Source organism: Eimeria mitis, genomic scaffold (assembly GCF_000499745.2).
Source record: "Eimeria mitis Houghton genomic scaffold, Emh_scaff8217, whole genome shotgun sequence".
NCBI lineage: Eukaryota > Apicomplexa > Conoidasida > Eucoccidiorida > Eimeriidae > Eimeria > Eimeria mitis.
In genome coordinates this window covers 1,187-1,559 of record NW_013576039.1, presented here as the reverse complement: position 1 = coordinate 1,559, position 373 = coordinate 1,187, and the positions used below count along the sequence as shown (strand labels likewise).

General features: G+C 63.5%; 2 protein-coding genes across 2 annotated transcripts in view; both read left to right on the top strand.

Annotated features, from left to right (window-relative positions):
• Positions 1 to 221, top strand: part of EMH_0094220 (uncharacterized protein) — a gene marked incomplete at both ends in the record, with an annotated part of 759 nt that extends 538 nt beyond the window's left edge. Inside the window, one exon of the mRNA XM_013502073.1 lies at positions 3 to 221. Coding sequence (XP_013357527.1) covers positions 3 to 221 — 219 coding nt within the window. The remainder of the gene's footprint in view (positions 1 to 2) is intronic.
• A 105-nt stretch (positions 222 to 326) lies between these two features.
• The window catches only part of EMH_0094210 (uncharacterized protein), a gene marked incomplete at both ends in the record, with an annotated part of 1,127 nt that continues 1,080 nt past the window's right edge, over positions 327 to 373 (top strand). Inside the window, one exon of the mRNA XM_013502072.1 lies at positions 327 to 373. Coding sequence (XP_013357526.1) covers positions 327 to 373 — 47 coding nt within the window.

Below are 373 nucleotides of genomic sequence, written 5' to 3'. Positions count from 1 at the left end.
CACCGCCCGCGGGGTCTCCCCTGCGGCGATGCAGCGCTGCAGTTCAGCAGCAGCAGCAGCAGCAGCAGCAGCATCAACTGCTGCTGCACCTGCTGCAGCAGCAGCAACTGCTGCTGCACCTTCTGCAGCAGCAGCAACTGCTGCTCCTGCTGCAGCAGCAACAACCGCTGCTCCTCCTCCAGAAGCAGCAACTGCTGCTCCTGCTGCAGCAGCAACAATGACTCCACCTGCTGCAGCAGCAGCAACTGCTGCTCCTGCAGCAGCAGCAGCAGCAGCTGCAGCAGCAGCAGCGGAAACCGTCGGAGCGTTTGAGGCAGCCACTGAGCATGCAGCAGCACCTGAAGCAGCAGCAGCAGCGACAGCAGCAGCAGCT